The sequence below is a fragment of the Onychomys torridus genome, chromosome 4 (assembly GCF_903995425.1).
Source record: "Onychomys torridus chromosome 4, mOncTor1.1, whole genome shotgun sequence".
Taxonomy (NCBI): Eukaryota; Metazoa; Chordata; class Mammalia; order Rodentia; family Cricetidae; genus Onychomys; species Onychomys torridus.
Window position 1 is genome coordinate 136,898,051 of NC_050446.1, and position 18,996 is coordinate 136,917,046.

General features: G+C 49.9%; 2 protein-coding genes and 1 pseudogene across 6 annotated transcripts; 2 read left to right on the plus strand and 1 right to left on the minus strand.

Moving 5' to 3' along the window:
• Positions 1 to 2,616: 2,616 nt before the first annotated feature.
• On the plus strand, positions 2,617 to 2,717 carry LOC118583257 (annotated as a pseudogene).
• A 3,435-nt stretch (positions 2,718 to 6,152) lies between these two features.
• Ppdpf (pancreatic progenitor cell differentiation and proliferation factor) lies at positions 6,153 to 7,810 on the plus strand. 5 transcript variants are annotated; one of them, XM_036184085.1, is made up of 4 exons: positions 6,153 to 6,254; positions 7,024 to 7,105; positions 7,178 to 7,255; positions 7,374 to 7,810. In XM_036184085.1, the coding sequence occupies exons 2-4, from the start codon at positions 7,051 to 7,053 to the stop codon at positions 7,586 to 7,588; spliced, it is 348 nt and encodes a 115-aa protein (XP_036039978.1). In that variant the 5' UTR covers positions 6,153 to 6,254; positions 7,024 to 7,050; the 3' UTR covers positions 7,589 to 7,810. The 5 variants fall into 5 exon arrangements, with proteins under 5 accessions (XP_036039978.1, XP_036039976.1, XP_036039977.1 ...); XM_036184083.1 differs by lacking the exon at positions 6,153 to 6,254 and adding an exon at positions 6,267 to 6,671 and having other exon boundaries at positions 6,920 to 7,105; XM_036184084.1 differs by lacking the exon at positions 6,153 to 6,254 and adding an exon at positions 6,267 to 6,671.
• Positions 7,811 to 9,943: 2,133 nt separating this feature from the next.
• Ptk6 (protein tyrosine kinase 6) lies at positions 9,944 to 17,591 on the minus strand. The gene is made up of 8 exons (XM_036184341.1): positions 17,359 to 17,591; positions 14,970 to 15,091; positions 13,960 to 14,123; positions 13,413 to 13,566; positions 12,751 to 12,912; positions 11,134 to 11,315; positions 10,488 to 10,641; positions 9,944 to 10,131 (listed from the first exon to the last, which is right to left on the minus strand). Exons 1-8 carry the CDS (start codon positions 17,589 to 17,591, stop codon positions 9,944 to 9,946), a joined length of 1,359 nt encoding a protein of 452 aa, XP_036040234.1.
• Positions 17,592 to 18,996: the final 1,405 nt, after the last annotated feature.

Below are 18,996 nucleotides of genomic sequence, written 5' to 3' on the forward strand. Positions count from 1 at the left end.
GTGTATGTGTGTGTGTGTGTGTGTGTGTGTGTGTGTGTGTGTGTGTGTACGCTAGCAAATGGATGTGCCTGCAAGTCTAGAAGTTGATGTAGATGTCTTCCTTGTTCATTCCCACCTTATGTTTTGAAGCAGGGTTTTTTCACTTAAAACCAGAGCTTGCCCATTCAAGGTAGTATAGCTAGCCAGCTTTGTTCTAAGGATATTGTTTCCACATCCTGTGATTACAGGTAGGCTACCACATTCACCTGCATTATGTGGGTCCTAGAGATCCAAACTCTGGTCCTCAGGCTTATGTTGCAAGTACTTTATTCACTGAGCCATCTCCTCAGTGCCTGAAATTCTTTAATATCACTCTGTAATGTTTATTTTTATTTTATAAACTTTACTGTTGAAAACCCTTGCAAATAAATTAAAGCATCACAGACCAAAATTAATCAGATTCAAAGTCTATACAGCCGGACGGTGGTGGTGCACGCCTTTAATCCCAGCACTCGGGAGGCAGAGGCAGGTGGATCTCTGTGAGTTCGAGGCCAGCCAGGTCTATAGATCAAGTTCCAGAATAGCCAGGGCTACACAGTGAAACCCTGTCTAGAAAAATTAAAAATAATAAGAAAATAAAATGCACTCAGAAGGGAATTTGTGGAGCTTCACATTAAATTTTATGACTTCAGTACTGGATCTATTTTATGCATTTATCTACACGGCCCAAGTGGATGATGACTAAAGTTTCATGAAGGGGGAAGGAAAGGCTCTGAGTTTGCACTGTAATATGTGCTTGCCGCCTGCCACTCTTGTCCCTTCCTCACAAACGTTGATGGTGGTGGCTTGCAAAAGGCATTTGAGTTCACAGGTTTGGCCGCTGTTCAGTAATAGGGGTGGTTCCTGTGGTTGCCTCCTGTGTTCTACTCTACTTAAGGCCTACTACATGACAGATTCTACTTAGCTGCTAGGATCCCAGTGATGGACAGGTGTATTATCCTGTATACTTCACTTAGCCAGCAAATAAAAAATAAAGACAAAATATTGTGAACCATGATAATATCATAGTATTTGCCTTGTTCTGTTCTTTAAGACAGGATCTCATTATGTATTCTGGACCTTTTGATCTTCCTACCTCAACTTCCTAAGTGCTATGATTACAAGTATGTGCTACGTGTGCATGTGTGTGCATGTGCGTGTGCATGTGCGTGTGCGTGTGCGTGTGCGTGTGCGTGTGCGTGCGCGTGTGTGTGTGTGTGTGTGTGTGTATATTTCTAGAGATTGAACCTAGGGCCTTGGGCAAGCACTCCTACATTGGGCTACTTCCCCACCCAATATCTAGCTTTTATTGAGCATATACCACCATGTGCCAGACAAAGATCTTAGCATTTATAGGAAACTTCCTAATCTCAAGATAGTCCATCTCATGAATAAGATACTTTTGCATTTTACAGAAAGGAAGTTGGGGAAATAAAAAGTTGCCATCTATTCTGTAAGGCTTCATTAAACATTAGTCATTTTATTTTCTTCTGCAGTAGTGACATCATCAAGATGGTACCAGGTCCTGCCAACAGCAAAGAGTTTGGAGTTGGGCCACTGCAAAAACAGCATTCCCAAAGAATAGACTAAGGAGTCCCGAGGACCCTGGTCCTGTCTCAGTCTTTGGCAAAGCACCCACTTCTACCCCAGATGCCTGTGGCTGGAGTAGAGTACAGGTAGTGAACACAGGCCCTATCTCCATTGCTCAAGAGTAGTCAACCCTATATACCCATCTGTGAGAAAGGGATAAGGTGCAGGAATGGCAAGTGGCAGGTAGGTATTATAATGCAGACTCTGAGCACCAGCCTTTCCTTTCTACTCAGTGTGAGATCTTGGTCATCATCCACTTGGGCCATCTGATATGTTCCCATCAGTGTCATCTATATAGAGACTGCATCCAAGCAGCAATCTGGACCCAACTAGTCTCTGTGCAGCAAGCCAATGGTGGACTCACTTACACATAGTTTTCTGCCCTTGTTTCCTGTAGCTAGAGACCAAAATTTATAACCTTTCTATTTTCCTGTATCCTGACCCAGTGCCCAAACCTTGCAGATGCTGAAGCCTTCAAAATCTACCAAGCAGAGAAAGGCTGGTATTCTCTGACCTCATTCTTTTTACTTGAATGGCATTCACTCTGCCTGTGATAATTCATAGGAGAAGCTGAATTGCAAGTCGGCTGCTGGCCAGATCAAGCAGCCAGTGAAAGGCCACACTTCAGGGATCCTAACCTTAGCTTTCCAACATGTGCCATGGACCAAGGACAGGTCAGCAGCTGGAGCTTGACAGTGATGTAGCCAGCCTCATTAGGCACCTCAGAGGAGATAAGAAAGGGCTAGGTGTCTACCCTGAGGTCATAGCAAGCTGTCTGCACAGAGGCAGGGGGCTATCTGAGGACCAAGTCCTATAGTTCCTTTCCCCACACTGACTAGCATGTGTAGAGGTCAGAAGACAATTTCATAGAGTCAGTTCTCTCCATCCACCTTTATATGGGTTCCAAGGACTTAACTCAGGTTGCTAAGTTTGCAAGACAAGTAGCTTTACCTGCTGAACCATCTCACCAGATTGTATTTTTCTATTTTAAAGAAAGGATATCCCATTTTCCCTTTGGCAGCACATATACTGAAATTGGCATGATATCGAGATTAACATGGCCCCTACACAAGGATGCCATGCAAATTCATGAAGCATTCCATATTTACAAGAAAAAATAAAGAATATTCTAAAGCTGACACAGTAGTACATGCCTGGGACCTCTGCACTTGGGAGGCTGAAGCAGGAGGATCACTTAAGCCAAAGGTCTGAAGCCATCAGCCTGGATAGCCGAGTGAGACCTCATCTTGGATAGGAAAGAAGGAAGGTAGGGAAGGAAGGGAAATGGAGGGAAAGGGTGATGGAAGGGTGATATGGACATATACACACACATAGAGACAGACAGATGAAAGAGACTCACTTCAGACTCTACTACAGATGCTGATAGGTGAGGCTGAGAATGAGGTGGGATGATTAGGCAGGCCCAGAGCACAGCCAAGGGTGGCCAGCGAGATACTGAAGGTCTTATTGCCCAGCGGAGGATAATCAGCAGATGGTCCCCACTGAAGGCCCCTGCCAGCCACATTCATCCAAGTGAGGCAGCTAGCTTGGCCCAGTGTGGGAAATTCTCATGGTCCCTTTTCTTTCCTTTCCCAGGTGCTGACCCACAGACTACACCTTGGACCACAAACTGTTACCAGGAGGGGCCTATAGGGGGCGCTCCTTACTAGTAGAAAGTGGGCATAGCACTTCTACTGTGTTAACCTGTCCAACCTCAGAAGTCTGCACCTCCAAACTGCCTAGCCCTGAGACATCCAGAAAGGCCCCAGGTGGGACATGACCTTAGTCCCACTGGGCAGATTCAGAGAAGCTGTACATTCCCAGGACAGGACAACATAGGCTGTGAGGCTCAGTGACCACAAGCTACACACATCCCCTGTTTTCTGTGGGAAGTAGTCAAGGCAGAACAGGAGGTGGGACCTGGCTCTAACCTCCTTAATGGACCAATGTACTACAATTCCTGCTAGTCTCAGAACTTTTGCATATGCTGTGCAGGTGCTGAGGTTGGTCTTACTCAACTTCCACTTCCTGGGTTGCCAAGGGCAACAGCTGCTTCCTTGGTGAATGCATTTCTGCATTCTGACCTCCCACTGTGTACAGCACACACCAGGACCTATTTGATGAATACATAGATAATCCAATCCTGGAAACAGGCTAGAGCCACTCTCAGTAGAAGCCCTGGCAGCCCTGCTCTCCCCTGACTGTCCTCTACCTCCACTCCACTCTGGGACAGCACTCTGTCTATTGCCTGGACCCCTAGAGGTGGCACACTCATATCTAACCCATCTGTGTCCCCACTGAGTAACCACCATGCCCTGAATCAGGGCAGATAAATGGACAGTGTGCGTCCCAATTCCTGACCTTATCTCAGGTCTTTGCAAGGTGTATGACGCCTTCTTCCAAAGCTCCTTTGCATTTGGGTCCTGACAGTCCCTTCCTTCAGCCTGGTCTCTCTAGCCGTGGCCTGAACCACACAGGTGTTGCATGGCTTTTCCTGGGGAACATGAACAAACATCTGTTCACCCCAGATAGGGCATCAATGACAGACCAAAGAGAAAATCCCAAGTCTAGCTTGTGAACCAGTGAGTTTATTAGAATTACTGACAAAAGCATGGGTGTGATGGTTAATCTTAACTGTTAACTTGATGGGATTTCCAATCACCATGGAAACAAACCTTTGAGCATGTCTGTGAGGGAGTTTCTAGATTGGAACTGAGATGGGAAGACATCTCCTAAATGTGGACGGTACTATTTATTCCATGGGCTGTGTCCTTGAATAAACAAAAAAGGGCGGGGTGGGGTGGGGTGGGTGAGCTGAGCATTTCTCGTTCTGTTTCCTAACTGCACCTAGTAACACCAAGCTGCCTGCCGTTCCTGCTGCCATGATGTCCCATGACTGCACACTTCAAGTCCCTTCTGTCACGTAGTTTGTCATAACAATAAGAAAATCAACTATTAAAATGGATGAAGGGTGACCTACAAAAGTATAGGTGACTCAGGCAGCTGCATCGCCAAAGGCTCACATCAGCCTGGGTGACAAGTCATGGAAGCTGCATGACGTGGGTTCCCTGCTTGTAGGCAACTCTATTTGCGGTGGTATTGTGTTCCTGGAAATATTGTGCATGCTAATAAACTTATCTAGGGTCAGAGGACAGGACAGTCACAATATTAAACATAGAGGATAGGCAATGGTAGCACACACCTTTAATTCTAGCATTCCAGAGGCAGACATCCCTCTGGATCTCTGTGAGTTCAAGGGCACATTGGAAACAGCCAGATGTGCTACATCTACTGAAGCATCCCCCTGTCTTCAGAAAATGTTTTCTCTTTATATAACCTGGAGGGAGTTGGTAAATGTCATGTGAGTTCCTGTAACAGTGCTCTTGTATTCTTTGTTTTTTTTTTTTTTAATTTATTTGTTTATTATGGATACAATGTGCTGTCTGCATGCCAGAAGAGGGCTCTTAACCTCTGAGCCATCTCTCCAGCCCTTGGTTTTGATTTTTCAAGACAGAGTTTCTTTCTGGCTGTCCTGGAACTAGCTCTGTAGACCAGGTTGGCTTAGAACTCACAGAGGTCCACCTGCCTCTGCCCCCTGAGTGCTGGGATTAAAGGCGTGTGCCACTGCCACCGCCGCCGCCACCACCACCCCACCCCCAGAAACGCTCTTGTTTTCTTGAGAGATTGCTTGCTTCCTTTCCAGAGAGAATGTTTCATTAGAAGAAACAGCTAATGAGCATTGGAGATGCCCACACACTTGGTCAGGGCAGTCAGTCCAGGGTAAATCACAGAGCCTGAAGCTGTGAAGCAAGCCTGGTATGGGCAGAAGTCTCATCTTCCTGGTGTCACCTGGACTGGCTAATCCGCCTTATACCCACTTTTGCTGCTGTCATGTCAACTGCCCCACCTCTCTTTCATTATGCCTTACCCCTCTCCCTTATTGCCACTAAACCAGCACCCTACTGGATCGCTTCTTTCTGGTTTCCCATGCCTGGCTCAATGTTTGCATAGAGTAGGTCTCAACAAATCCAAGCAAAGGGTCTCAGCCAAAGCCTCCTTGAGACCTCGGGGACTCGAGAGCACTCCTTGGGTCCTACTAGTCTAGGTTCTTCCTGAACCCCCATGAAAGCAAGTCTAGCATCTTTGGTTAGAGGAGAAGCATGCTGCACAAAGCCCAGTCCCCATGGGGTCTGGCAGAAAACTGCCTGCAAAAGGAAGGGAGGCCAAGGTATGCTGACCAGCCCTTGAGCTCCAAGCACTCGATTCCCCCAAACACAAGACTCTGACCAATAGTGCAATAGTGCAGGACTCTGCCTGATCTAGCTACTAGAGACTGCCTCTGTTCTCTGCTCTCCCCGCCCCCAGACAACCTTAGCTTCCATCACTCTTCTCCAGGCAACAGAACACAGGCTGGGTCTAATGAACAGTGAGAACCAGGCTACTCCCTGTAGGGCCGCTTGGGGGCTCCAGACACCATCCAGTGCGCCAGAGATTGCGATGCAGGGACGCGTGCGCGCGGGGGGGGGGGGGGGGGGGCAGCTGCCCTTTGTGCTTACTTGAGTTAGACAGACCCACTCAGCCAAGAGTCAGAGTGAGGCATTTGGAAAACAAAGCCTGCCGGGACCGGCGCAAGCAGCGAACAGCAAGTAAGGGGAAAAGAACACTAGAAAGGCTAGGCTACGTGAGGCCACGTCCGAGGGGGTGGCACAGACTGAGGGCACAGGAACCACTTTTATCTGGGGCCAGGTGCTCCCAGTCTGGACAAAGAGGAAAAAGCAGCAGAGCTAGACTTTGCCTAGAGGTGGATTGCTGACGTTTGATCTAGGCGGTTTGAGCCAAGGTGGAACCTTCAGAACCCAAACATTGCAGAACATGGAGCAGATCTTCGCTCGGCTCGGGGTGGAGTCTAAAAGAGAGAAGGGCGGGACCTCATCGTGCTAGGGCGGATCTAATAGGGGTCAGAAGGGCTCAAAGATCTCAAGGATGGGGCCGCCGTGATGGAGGCGGGGCCTCGACCCTCGCTCCGCCCCACCGTGATGTCTGTTGCCAGCACGAGCCAACGAGTAAGTATGCGCGTGCGCATCGCGCGAGGTTCGTGGAGTTGCGGTCTCCGGTGGGTTATCCCTGCAAATGGGTTCTGCAGCGTAGTGTCCCACGCATTACCACCCGTGATCGTGCGCCGAGGTCCGCGAGGAGGGGTTGCCGCCGAGGTGAGGGCGGCGGTAGTAATGGAGGTGGAGGCCTCCGGTGGGGGAGGCGCGCGCCTTCTAGGGGCAGGGTGCGTACAAAGCGGCTTTGTCTCACCACACAGCCGGCCTAGGCTGGTTGGAACCACCCGGAAGCCCGGCGGCTGACAGGGCCGGAGGACTCGGAGTCCACTCGAGTGTGCAGTAACCAGGCCTACATTTTGCTCAGGTCTCCACCGCGCGCGGGTCCTGAAGTATGGCAGCCATCCCTTCTAGCGGCTCGCTCGTGGCTACCCATGACTACTATCGGCGTAAGTAGACCCTCGCCGGCCCCGCCCAGAGCTGGGCCAGGGCCCTGTGGCTGACCCGCCTCCCCTCCCCAGGACGCCTGGGCTCCTCGTCCAGCAACAGCTCTTGCGGAAGTGCAGAGTACCCTGGGGACGCCGTGCCCCACCCCCCGGGTGAGTGCAGAACCATCTAGCATAAGGGCAAAGTTCACATCCTGAGGTGGGGGAAGCGTGGAGAGGGACAGCACCCCCTTGGCATGGCAACATCCTGACCCTCCTTTGCTCCTCTCAGGTCTCCCCAAGGCCGACCCTGCCCACTGGTGGGCCAGCTTCTTTTTCGGGAAGTCTACCCTCCCATTCATGGCCACAGTGTTGGAGTCTCCTGAGCGCTCGGCAGAATACCCCCAGGCCTCCCGAAGCCCTATCACCCGTGGCCCGGCTCCTGAAACCGTGAAGCAGCAGCCAGTTGTCCATTCTGGCCAGCCCAACACGAGGGCCCCGTCCTGACCTAGCAGAACCACAGCAAACTCACTTCAGTAGTGCTAGGCCAGAGCCACCCACCCATCCACCCACCCACCCCACCGTGTAAACTAGGAAGTCTGCAGCAAGCAACAGACACCAGCAGGAGCTGGAGAGAGCCCCCCTCTTGGTTCACAGCACTGAGCTTTTCTAACCTCATAACTGTGCCTTGCACTAAGCAGAAAATAAACCCTCAGCAGCGGTCCTCCCCATGGTGTATTTGAGATATTACTGAATCCAGCCTTTCTTCTTGCTGGGTGCTTCACTGCTCCCAGGTCTTTCTGCCAGCTCCTTTGAGACCCTTCCCAGTCATATCCCCAGATGACCTCTCAAGTGGGCCTGGCCCAAGAAGCTGGGATACCTCTATTTCTGGAGAGCCAAGGGTAGCAGTTAGCCACTGGGTAGACAGTACAGGGGAGGCTGGGCCTCTGTCTTAGTTTGGGAGCTCTCAGCTATAGGGACCCTGTATCTACTCAGGAACCTGGTAGATGGCCTTGCTGCATGAATGGTTCCCAAAGGTTGGGGATACTAGCACAGACTGAGAGAGGATTCTAGCCACAAGTAGTCTAGCCTCAAGGTAAGAGGGCTTAGGGACCATGGAGGGCTGCTTAAGCCAGCAAGCAAAGGAGTCTTAGGTGTGGCACAGCAGTCCTTCTGCCATAAACAAAGCACTCTCCCTAGGGAACTGAGGCCTGTGCTTCTGACAGCTGAGCCTTCCTCCTGCCTGCTCTCAGGGTATCCAGGTGGCTTGTGGGATGCTGCCCTTACTCCTGAACAAGTTGTAGGAGGAGGAGGCTCTTCCCAGCTTTGATGGACTCAGAACAGGGAATGTGTCCTACTCAGGCTGAAATGTCCAGATAATGCCCACAGAGCTGCTGATTGTATCTGCTCGTTGTCAGAGCTGGAAGCCGGGGACAGCCAACAGCTCTGGACGGCATGTAGCATTGTTCTATCTTCCCATCTACTCTTCCCATAGTTCCCTCCCCATAGGCTTTTGGTCTTTGGACTGAAGTCACAAGGGTTTCCTATCTGTGAGGTTTGGTTTCTCAGAAGTCTTGCCATGTTATGCAGGTGCAGATGGCAGAGCTAAGAAAGGGCTTACTGACTTAAGAAGGGTTAGAAAACAGGTGGGGATACTGGATAAAAAGTGATTCTAAGAGAATAAAGGAAAGAATTTGGGATCCACTCTAGATCTTGGGTACTAAACCTCAGAACAGATAGGCCTGGTGCTGGGTACACTGTAGCTTCTGAAAAAAAACCTACAATTTCAGACAAAGTAGGGCAGATCTGTTTACCAGTGGTCTGTTGGTTTACACCATGCTGTAAAACAGAAAAACATTTGGAAACAGGGCAAATTAAAACTGTTTTTATGTGTTCTCCCTATCTAGTGACAGTTATATCCCTGAGAACTATATTTAAAAAAAAAATAGCTTGGCTTTACAGGAAGCAGTACAGAGAGTGTCATCTCTTGGACACAGAGAGGACATTTCCTCAAGGGAGGTTGGGGCATGTTCACCCATCTTGAGAGGTTGAGAGGTCAGTTTGAAAACTGGTGGTAGATATGTGCTGAGAGGGTTAAGCCCACTTCCAGTAAGGCAGCCTCCAGTAGATACTTTGGAGGTACTCTCACCCCATCAGAACTGGGGCCCTAATGTCCAAGTATATAAGGAGCTGACAGAGAGAGCAGGACTTCAGGGAGTCAAGCATGGGTTCAAGAACCCTGGAGACACATGGGGAAAGCAGCCTTGGACCAGAGCCATCTGGGAAGATTCAGGTCCCAACAGGAAGGGGAGAATGGAGGATGAGGCAGAGTGTGAGGTCAGTACTTTTCTAGAGTTCTGTCTCAGGAGCTTAGGACAGAAACAGCTGTCTCTGAAGGGAAAGGACCTGAAGATCCAAAACCTGTTCTGTGGCATAAGAGCCTGTAGAATTAAGGTGCCAAGGTTGTGTGTGTGTGTGTGTGTGTGTGTGTGTGTGTGTGTACAATTGAGAAGAGGAGTGACCAAGGACAGGTATGCTCTGAAAGTGATATGCTGTTAAGAATTCCACAGGCCTGTTGCTTAGACTCTTGGCTTCTCTGTCATATGAAGTCTTCACAGGAGAAGGGAAGAAGAAGCCAGGATGGCTGCCTGGATTTTGTGGAGTGCCTCCTGGAAGAGGGTAGATGGGAAGGTGGTATGGCACTCTCTTCACTCTTCTGGACAGCATGCAGTATCTGAGGTATGTTTGACATTTTTCCTATCCCCTCATCTCAGTACGCTGAAGTATGGTGCACACCTTCAATGAATGTCCAGGATAATCATGAAGCCTTTCTTCTGTGGGTCCTGGCCATGTCCAAGGAGCTCAGACCAGGTTCTCATACCTGGTGATGCCTGAGAGTTTGTCACACAGTTCTTTGAAGCAAGGTCTCTGCTTGGGATCCTGGCTCCAACAGCTGAGCATCAGCTTGTACATGTTGGGTGGGCATTCCAGGGGGCATGGCATGCGGTAGCCGGCATCTACCCTCAGGAAGGCCTCATGATTGGACATGCCTGTGGCCCATGGGAGAAGAGAAATGAGAGCTAAGAGGCTAATGTCCACCCTCCAATCCCTGTAAGCTGCCTTTGGTCCCTCCCTGGATGTTGTCTCCAACAAGAATGACCACCACCATGCTGTGGATATTTTCTAGCACACTGTCTATGGCTGTGTGTCAGACACTTCCCTGAGGACAGTGTCTCCAGGAAGTGATCTCAGCAGCGTGCTCCTGGATGCTCAAGGAGTGGAACAGGGATGGGGTCTGTTTGAGGCTCTGGAAAGTACCTCCTGTCATCTCTATCAGCCATCTAAAACCTGCCCCCACTCCACCTCACTGCCAATCCATAGTTGGGGACATTCTTGGGCCATGTACCTGGGTAGGGCATCTGCCCCCTGCTGAAAATTTCATGGAGGAGAACCCCAAAAGACCAGACGTCAGATTTGATGGAGTAATGCCCTCGGGAGAGTGCCTCGGGTGCTGTCCATTTGTAGGGGATGTTGTGGTCGTGGGAAAGGTAGATGTCCTCCTGTGATAAGATGGCTTAGGATGGGGCCCTGGCACTAGAGGGAGCTGCCCCTGTACCCTTCCTGTGTAGCATGGACAGGCTTAGATGCCAAAGTCCTAGTAGGCATGTGTAAACACACTGCCTTATTATCTGACCCACTGACACCACCCCACTGCTACCAGAGGTAACTGCCACCAATGTTACTATAATCATGGTTAGGCCCTGTGTATCAAAAGTGCCAATTCACCAGGATTCTGGCAGGGAGGAGGCATGACAAGGGGAGAGCTCCAATGTGTGAGGACAGGAAAAGCTCACTGTACGTGGCTGTGTACAAGGTACCCAGAGCTGCCCCAACGTGGTGTAAACAAGGCTGTGGCTGTATGAATGAAGCCATTCCTTGCCTGATAACACCACCCTATCAAGAGCTCATCTTGCCCATGGCTGGGTTCAGCTCAAGGCTTGGGAGATAAAACCCCATATCCTGCTTTTGGCTTCTACCTCCAAGGGTCCTACCTTGACGAGCCTGGCCAGCCCAAAGTCCCCCACTTTGCAGAGATTGTTCTCTGCAACGAGAACATTTCTAGCAGCCAGGTCACGGTGGATGTAATTCTGAGATTCCAGGTAGCACATGCCCTCAGCAACCTGTGATGCAAAGTCCACCAGCTCCGAAATAGGCAGGGCTTTCTCATCAGAGTCTGCAGGGTGATCAGAGGCCAGAGTCAGTTGGCCAGAGCTCAATCCTCATTTACTGGGACTGTGAAGGCTCCAGCAAAGGGCAGCTGGTCTGACTTATTTGGAAAGTGGACAGTCTTAGAGCTTCTGCAGTACCTAGAGACAAAGAGCACACATACTCTTTGCCCCACACCCCTTCTGGGAATTATAAAGCAATCTAAGGGCAGGGGTGTTGCTGCAAGATATTCTTGGTATAGTGAACTCTCTAGAGGTTGTACATCCAACAAGTGCTCCACCTACAGGGGGTGTGCATTTCGTCTCTGAAGCCTACTTCCTGCAGAAACTGCTTATGAAGCATGTAGACTATACAACTTTACTCTTCCAAATGCTGGTCATATGTTAATATGTATACCCCCAGGCATGACTGTCCTACACTGCCACATTCCCTTCCCTGTTGTATGAAGTTGGTGGCATCTTTGCACAGTTCTCAGCTGGTGGAGATGGTCTGGTTCTGTGTTGAAGAAAACAGACAGTGGTGTCCTCTTGTGGGTGAGATGAGTTGTGCCTACATATGTGAGGGTATGTCTATGCCATGTGTGAATGTCTGTATTTGTGTATGTCAGTGTTTTACATGTGTTTGGATATAAGTATGTATAGGTATGACTCAACATCAGGTCTCAGGAAGAGAGAGAAGCTGGTAGGCTGAAGCAGGTCACTAGCAGGCTACATAGAACCTATAGTGACCTCAGTTAACTATGGGTGTAGAAATTGTAGATGGGTGCTCTTCTCTGTACTTATCTGTACCTTTTCAAATTTTATCATCAGCAATTGGTAATTTGTCATATTTTAAGTCATTTGCTTTTTTCTTTGCTGTGTATGTATAATGCTTGTGTGTACATGTCCGTGGAGGTCAGAGGACAACCTTGGATGTTAGTCTTCACCATTGACATGTCAAGGAGGGTTTTTGTTGTTTGCTGCAGAGCCAGATAAAGGTTTTCCATTTCCTCCCATCTCACTGTTGGAGCCTTAGGATAACAGATGCATGCTTCTATGATTAGCTTTACATTAGTTATTTTGCCTGCATATATGCACCACATGCATGCCTGGTGCCTACAGAGGCCAGAAGAGAATGTCAGATCCCCTTAATTAGAGTTATGGATGGTTGTGAGCCACCATGTGGGTGCTGGGAACTGAACACTGGTCTTTTACAAGAACAATAAGTGACCTTAACTGTTGAGCCATCTCTCCAGCTCCCACCCCACCAACCACCACTTAAAAAAAAAAAAGAAAGTAACTTCTTAAACAAGAAAGCAACAAGCTCATCTGGGAACTCCTGGCTGTTTTGTGTGGGTCAGGCATGGACAACTAGGCTCTGCATATCTGTTGGCTCTTTTGTGTGTCTCCTGCTGCCTCCAACACTTCCACCTCAGGGAAAGGAGTATGGAGCTTGCCACTTACCCCGTAATAGCTGCAGCAGGCTCCCCTTGGGCATGAGCTCTGTGATGATGTAGACTGGGTCCCCTGCAGATGCCACAGCATACAGTGCCAGGATGCGTTTGTGCCGCAGCCTCTTCATGGCCTGGATCTCAGACTGGAAGGTGTGCTGGTGCAGGAGGTTATCTGAGAGACACCAGTGAATACAGCCCTTGACCTGTGCCCCAGGTAGGAGGCCCAGGCCTCCTGTAGCAGCTCAGGAAATATGGTCAGCCTAGGAAGACAAAGGCTAGCCCCCAACCTACAACACTAAAACCTCCACAAGCAAGCCTCAGTGCCCCAAGCCTGATGTGTCCATCTGCCCTCCTATGCCCTCCTGGGTCACAACTGCCAAAGTCAACATTTGCCAGCTAGATGTTTTCAAGGTCTTGGCTTACCTGATCCTTGAGGTATCAGGTATAAACCTGAGGGTGAGGCTGGGATTCTAGGTAAACTCAAATTTCCCGTGATTTGTTTCAATAAAAATGGGTACAAGTGAAAGAAATTACTCCCACCATAATGTTGTAGGTGCCCAGTAATATGTTGGGATACCACCAGTGGGAAGAGACCAGAAGTGTCCACTGGCAGGACTAATGGGAAATAGCATGTGACCAAGTTGAGTTGGGCCTGGGCCTGGGCCTGCTCACCTCTAGAGATTACCTTCACAGCCACACGGACCTGGCCTTTCCAGAGCCCTTCGAAGACCTCCCCAAAGTAGCCGGCCCCCAGCTTCTTACAGAGTGTGAACTCCTCCCTTGGCCTCTCCCAGTCATCCCAGTGGGGCAAGGGCTCAGTTTTGTGCTGGGGAGACAGAAAGGGCGATGGTGGTGGTAGCAGTTGGGTCACTAAGCTGATCTTCAGGAAGGGTTTGCTCTGAACCTGACAGGACGAGCCCTACTTAGCTTTAAATTTAGAGCTACATCCAGCATAGTAGTATCAGAGTGTCCTGCATAAAAATGCAGCTGTCTTCATCCACCAAGGTCAATAAGCCCCCTCAGGCAATTGGCCAGTGACCCTTGTCACCAGGCCTACCATGTGTCAGGACTTAGCAGGAGAACAACTAAGTTCTGGTGAGCCAGTGTAATAAGAGTGATAGCCAAGAGGAAAACCATCTTCTGAGCCCCTCCTGCCCCGACACTGTACTCCACCTGTCTGACCCCGAGCAACTTTGTCACAGAGGATCCAGTGGCCTACCTTCCAGCAGGGCATAGTCAGTTGCAGGCCATGGGACAGGCTCTGGATCTTGTGGTAGTTCACAAGCTCAGTAAGGCTGGGGAAGGACACTGCCTCATTCAGATGTAGCCGGCCCACATCGTCCATCCAGATCCTGTAATGTCGCACGGCCTGAGTGTCCCGCACTGAGGTGGGTGGCCGGCAGAAGGAGGCGTAAGCAGGCATCCCACCTTGCATGTCTCCCGCTGCCTGCCCCTGCTTCCATCATGGACACAGCTTGCACATGGCTACCTGGCACTCCTGTCATAAGCCATGACTGTTCTGTTTCCTAGGTTATTGGGGTGAATGCTGGAGATCAGAGAAGCAGAACAAGCCACAGCTTGCTCACCTCGCAATTCCTCAGCTGATCCTGTTTCCTCAGACTGTAAGCCTCTGTGTCCTCATCCAAATGGATCTCAGCTGAACTGCTGCTAAAAGCCTAAAAGTTTAACCAGCTCTAGTTTCTGGCCCTCACGCTTTATATACCTTTCTGCTTTCTGCCATCACTTCCTGGGATTAAAGGTGTGAGTCACCATGCCTGGCTGTTTCCAGTGTGGCTGTGAACTCACAGAGATCCAGATGGATCTCTGCCTCTGGAATGCTAGGATTAAAGGCGTGTGCTACCACTGCCTAACCTCTATGTTTAATATTATGGCTGTTCTGTTCTCTCACCCCAGATAAGTTTATTGGGGTGTACAATATATCAACTGCAGGTTATTGGGCCATGTGTACAGGGGGACACCTGTGGAATCTTGGCTTCCATGACACACATAGGACATGCCAGAAAGCACAGGGAAACAACCCAACCTGAAGAGTGCCTGGCTTTCTGCCTCTAAGGCTGAAAGTGGGTAGCTGGACCACAGGGAGGGGTCAGGGCTTCCAGGGGAAAAGGAGGATGTCCCAGACTTCACAATTGGAAGAAAGGCAGATCACCATGTGGTCAGGAAAGCCACAGAGCTAGCATAGGTTAGGGCAGGTCTGAGAAGAAGTACCAGAGAGAACATAGTCTGCTCCTGCCTTGTGGCTGACTCTGACCAGGAAGGCACCCTTTGAGTTGTCCTCAGCCTGCAGCCTGTGTGTGGCCTCTAAGCGGGAGATGTCACCAAAGAACCACCTGCAGGGGAGAAAGTCAGCCTCAGTATATTATCCCAGCCCCACATCCAACTTGTCTCTCAACTATCTAACCCTTCCCTTTTTATTTGGAGTCCTAACTACCCCTGACTCCTATCTCACACTCCCAACCCCAACCAAGCTGCCTCTCATGCCGCTTCCAACCCTGCAGAGGCCTCTCAGCCTATCATGGACCCTGAAAGTCCTAAATGGCTGGCTTTGGACACCAGGAAAAGTCCTAGTGGCCCAGAAGTGGGATGAGCAAGCACTGCCTACCATCCAGTGAATGATGACCACCTGTGGATCAGCCCTCCCCCACACCCCGCAAAGGCCTGCAGTTCCATCATGTGGATGTCTCAGCAGGTTATGGGACCAGAGCTATAGACATCAGCCTTCCCACCAGAAGTAGTGGGAGAGGGATCTCTACAGCAGCGTCCCAGTGCTTCTTCCTGGCTTATACTTTCATACACATGTTCACATAATCACATAGCCATTTGCACATGTGCACAGACACACATACCCATCCATGCACTCACATTTGCATACTTACACAAGTATGCACATATACTGATGAGCACACCCTTATGTACTTGCACAGACACAGTGGCACACATTCAAAAGCATTTGTACCTACTGGCTTCCAATAGGAGGGATGGACACTCCTGAACTGAACTACAGGTGAAAGTTCATGGAATTACATAGGTGATCTCTGCCCATGGAGTCTCCAACTCCCTCAAGAGCAGTTGGAACATGGGCTCCACATAGGAGCCTAACATTCAGCTCAAGCCCTTAAAGCCTACCTCCTCAAACCTGTAAAGCTAAAGAATCTCTCCCTCTAACCCCTGACTACTTCTCCTCTGACTTCATCTGTGTTAGATTTTCAGGGCCTTTGCTCTTGTTATATTGGCCACATGATCCCCACCCTTCCTACCTCTCTTTGTCTTACTCTCTATCTCTGTCTCTCTGTCTCTGTCTATCTCTGACAGGACCTGTCTATGTAGACCAGGCTGCTCTTGAATTTAGAGATCCATCTGACCTTACCTCCTAAGTGCTAAAAACATGCCACTACCTGACTCTTCTCAGTCTTTTATGTACACTACCCATGCCTACCTTGTTCCCATTATGAACCCCTATCTCTGGAACTGTCCTAGGTATCATTTATTACTCTTGTTTCTTGTCTCCTTGTGTGCTCATGGTCTTCCATTGAGCACAATTGCAGGGGGATGTTTTTTTGTACGCTGTGAATATATGTTGTTCCCATTGCTTAATAAATAAGCTGCTTTGGCCTGTGGCAAGGCAGCTTAGAGGCAGGTGGGAAATCCAAGAAGACAGACAGGAAAGAAAAAGCAGAGGTGGGAGAGACACCAGCTGCCACCAGGAGAAGCAAGATGTGAAAGTACCGGTAAGCCATGGCCCGTGGCAACTTTAGATAAATAGAAATGGGTTAAGTTGTAAGAGCTAACTAGCAAGAGGCCATACAGTTTGTAATTAATATTAAGCCTCTGAATGATTATTTTATAAGCAGCTGAGGGACTACTGGGCCAGGCGGGATGGAGAACCCTTCTGGCTACATACAATAGGTGCTCATTGTGAGACCGGTAGGGAGAGGGTCTGAGGAGCAAAACAAGAAATTCCTCCTGCTGGGTAAGAAATCTCTTCCCAGCCTTAGCCCAGAGCAACCTATATAGCTTGGGTCCTTGGGTGGTTGTGGACATGCCCACACCAAGCACTATTGTAGTTCCTCAAAGCCTCTAAGGGCTCAGGTATGTGGGTGACCAGGACAGTGGGTTAGGGTGCTTGAGGGGGCATGAAAATACATACCACTGTGTTTGCACCATGTACCCCCAACAGGTGATATAGATAGGTGTGCCCCAGCAGCCTTCTGTCTCCCTTAACTAGGTCGCACATCTGGTTCTGTCTGTTTGGAAAGTGAACAAACTTCACACCCCCAACAGCTCTTGAATTCCCACACAGATCTTGTCTGTCACACCATCCTAAAAATCCACAGTGGGCCCTTCTGTCCTGTCCTATCTGGGTCCTAGCAAAACAGTACTTATGACTGGGAAGTGGTCATGGGTGGGTTCCAAAGGAGAGGCCCCATTCCCCAGTGTCACACAGAGGCATGGCCTCATCAGCAACCCTTCATACCAGGATGTTAAGGATCAGAGTATGACCAACTGAATGTCTAGCTAGGATCTTACACCCTCTGGCTGCCCCAGTCCAGCCCAAGGCCCATCCCTTCCCCTGTGCCAGCTCTCCAGGGCCACTCACGGCTCAGACTCCACAGTTTCCTTCTTAGCCAGGTAATTGTAGGGCACATAGCCCTCAGCCAAGGCTTCGCCTGCCGAATCCAGCAAGGTGGCCCACCACCATTGTTCCTCCTTCCTGGTAACATGCAGGAGGTCTCCTGCCTGAAAGCTCAGCTCCTCATCTGTTCGTGCCTTGAAGTCCCAGAGGCCCATGTACTTAGGGCCCAGGTGGACCTTGTCCCACGACGACGACATGGCAGGCTCAATGGCAAAGCCAACTGTGAGCTGTGTATGGACACTTGCTGCTGGGAGGGGTAGGCAGGGCTTTTCCCAGTAAGCTACTCATACCTACTTCCTCCTGACAGTCAGGAGAGCAGCCACACCCAGCACCCATTGCACTATCCTGTCTCCACCCTTCTGTCCTCAGAATCAAACCATGGGAATGTTCACACTCATTTTCAGTGGAAGTCTGACATCTAAACCACCCTTTGACAAGACCCAGTCACAGTTACATGGAATATCCCACTAAATGGTGAGCATACAGGTATCAGCTGAACCCCCAGCCACTGCAGTGTGAGTCTTGGAGCCCAAGGATAGAGAGGGGAGCAGTGGAGGGAAGTTTCAAGGATGGTGGGCAGGTTGCTAGAACACACAAGGAACAGAGTAGAGAGCCAAGTGCTGCTTTTTCTACATAAAACTCTCCTAGAATGGCCAGTGCCTTCCGCCAGTGGAGGCTTCCCTCCTGCACACACTAACAAATACTGAGAATTATGCAGGACTTGACAGTCCTGACAGCCACCTCCCTGGGCAGGTGTCCACCTACCAGACACGGACAGAACTAGATCTAGGGATGGCATCAAGAGAATTAGGCAGGACCTGCATTGGAGACAAGAGTAGGAGGGGCCTGGGTGAGACCTGTGAACCAAGAGAGGGCATTCCCCAGCCTGAGCTTCTGCCACAAAACTCTGGTTCCTTGATGTGAGGACAGTATCTATCCTGCAGAAACCACCCAGGACAGCATGCTAGACCACAACCTGACAGCTGAAGAGACGGTGAGAGCCACAGGATATGAAAGCATAAAGACCCATGTGGGTTATGGGGCTGGTTTGGAGGGCTTCCTGGTATCTTCTGACATGCCTGCAGTTCTTCATAGACCTCAGCTCAAGAAGCAGGCACTGCCCTGTCTTCCCAGATAAGGACACAAGAGGGCAGCCACAAAAGGTAATAACTAGGAAGTGTCCACACCACCAGGGCCTCCGCAGCCCCACCGCCCTCCTTCCCAGGCTTCTCTTCTGCTCTGTGCTCCCCCCCCCCCACCCCAGGGCCCCTTTCAACTCACCTCCCATGCTACCCCAATTTCCTGCAGCTTGTGACTGTTCCAGACTTCCTGCCTGCCCCTCCTACCATTAAACCTTGAAAACTCCAAAGATTCCTCTCTCCAGAGCGGCCCAACCACCTCCTTATTCTGGCTGATCAGTTGTGTCCACTATGGGGTGCTCCTACACAGGGGTCTGGAGGACAGCCACAAAGAGGGGTGGGGAGGGCAGCCGATCAGTCTGTAAGGATGAGTGGCCTAGGAAATAACACTGTATGAGAATATTTTGCTTTTTTTCTTTTCTTTCGCTTTTTGTTTGTTTGGGTGTTTGTTTGTTTTTATATT

Coding starts and splice junctions, on each gene's coding strand:
- Ppdpf (XM_036184085.1), top strand. CDS start 7,051: ATGGCAGCCATCCCTTCTAGCGGCTCGCTCGTGGCTACCCATGACTAC. Junction 7,106..7,177: donor TACCCATGACTACTATCGGC/GTAAGTAGACCC, acceptor TCCCCTCCCCAG/GACGCCTGGGCTCCTCGTCC. Junction 7,256..7,373: donor CGCCGTGCCCCACCCCCCGG/GTGAGTGCAGAA, acceptor TGCTCCTCTCAG/GTCTCCCCAAGGCCGACCCT.
- Ptk6 (XM_036184341.1), bottom strand. CDS start 17,591: ATGTCGTCGTCGTGGGACAAGGTCCACCTGGGCCCTAAGTACATGGGC. Junction 15,092..17,358: donor GAAACTGTGGAGTCTGAGCC/GTGAGTGGCCCT, acceptor TCTCCCCTGCAG/GTGGTTCTTTGGTGACATCT. Junction 14,124..14,969: donor AGCAGACTATGTTCTCTCTG/GTACTTCTTCTC, acceptor CACCCACCTCAG/TGCGGGACACTCAGGCCGTG.